This window comes from Malurus melanocephalus, unplaced genomic scaffold, assembly GCF_030028575.1.
Source record: "Malurus melanocephalus ecotype Western Australia unplaced genomic scaffold, MMel_1.1 scaffold_1088, whole genome shotgun sequence".
Classification (NCBI taxonomy): domain Eukaryota; kingdom Metazoa; phylum Chordata; class Aves; order Passeriformes; family Maluridae; genus Malurus; species Malurus melanocephalus.
Window position 1 is genome coordinate 51,333 of NW_026624320.1, and position 1,110 is coordinate 52,442.

Here is a 1,110-nt window from a genome sequence, read left to right on the forward strand (position 1 = left end):
CCCTCTGGGGTGTCCATCCCTGCCTTGCCCAGGAAGAAGCTCCTGGTGACATTCCCAGGCAGGACATGAAACATTCCAGGTGTGGTCCTGGGCTGAATCCTGCCCTCTGTGTCCGGCATTCCATCCTTGGGTGCCAGGAAAAGGCAGAGAAGTTCATGGGAGCTGCTGACCATCGGGTCCAACCGTCCCCAAGGCCACCACGGCCCCATGTCCCCAAGCGCCACACTCACAGGGATTTAAATCCCTCCGGGGTGGGAAATTGGGACTCCACCCCCTTTCAGTTTATCCCGTTGTTCCTCTGTGCTCTCCTCCCAGTGGAATTTCCAGGGTTTTTTTGGGATCCCTCACAGTGTCCTGCTGACCCTGGTTGTGACCAAGGTCTCTTTTGTCCCCTGGGCCACAGAGCACCAGTTCTACCACAAATGGGCCGTGCTGTCCGACCCCGAGGACCTCACAGCCGGCCCCAAGGGCTACCTCAAGTGTGACATTGCCGTGGTGGGCAAAGGGGACAACATCAAAACCCCGCACAAGGCCAACGAGACGGAGGAGGACGACATCGAAGGGTGAGGATTGGCCGGGACACCTCCCACCAGGCACAGACAGCTCCAGCAATTCCCGAAATTCCCCTAGAAATACTTTGTTCACAGCGTTCCCACGGGCTCTTTGCTTTTCCCAGAGGAGGAAAAGAACAATATCCAAAAAAAACAGTGGATGGAGTTTATTTCTCACCCCCAAAATAACCCCCTGATAAGGAAAAAATGGCTTGTCCAACATTTCCATTCATTCCATTCCCACGGAATGAAGTGGAAGTGGAAATGGAAGGAGCCAGYGCTCCAAAAATGGATCAGCTCCTCTTTGTTTTTTTATGGAATCGCAGAGGTCRGAAAATATCTCTGACACCATCCCAATCCAACCCTCAGTCTCCCTGAGCTTTGTCACGATCTGCTTAACCCAAGCGGGAGTCGTGAGRGTTCGTTATCAGAATCTCAGAGTGCAAAAGAAACGAGGGGCAAGTATATATTCAAAATTATGAACAATTTTATTGGATTTTCGTGATAGAAGAGGGTGAGAGAGAGAGAGAGAGAGAAAGAGAGAGAGAAAGAGAAAGAG

At 51.8% G+C, this 1,110-nt stretch overlaps 1 protein-coding gene across 1 annotated transcript in view; it reads left to right on the forward strand.

Annotated features, from left to right (window-relative positions):
* The window catches only part of LOC130586160 (otoferlin-like), a gene marked incomplete at both ends in the record, with an annotated part of 101,375 nt that overhangs the window by 50,265 nt on the left and 50,000 nt on the right, over positions 1-1,110 (forward strand). The window contains 2 exon segments of the mRNA XM_057386880.1: positions 316-563; positions 957-993. Of these exon segments, the coding sequence (XP_057242863.1) occupies positions 316-563; positions 957-993 (285 nt within the window).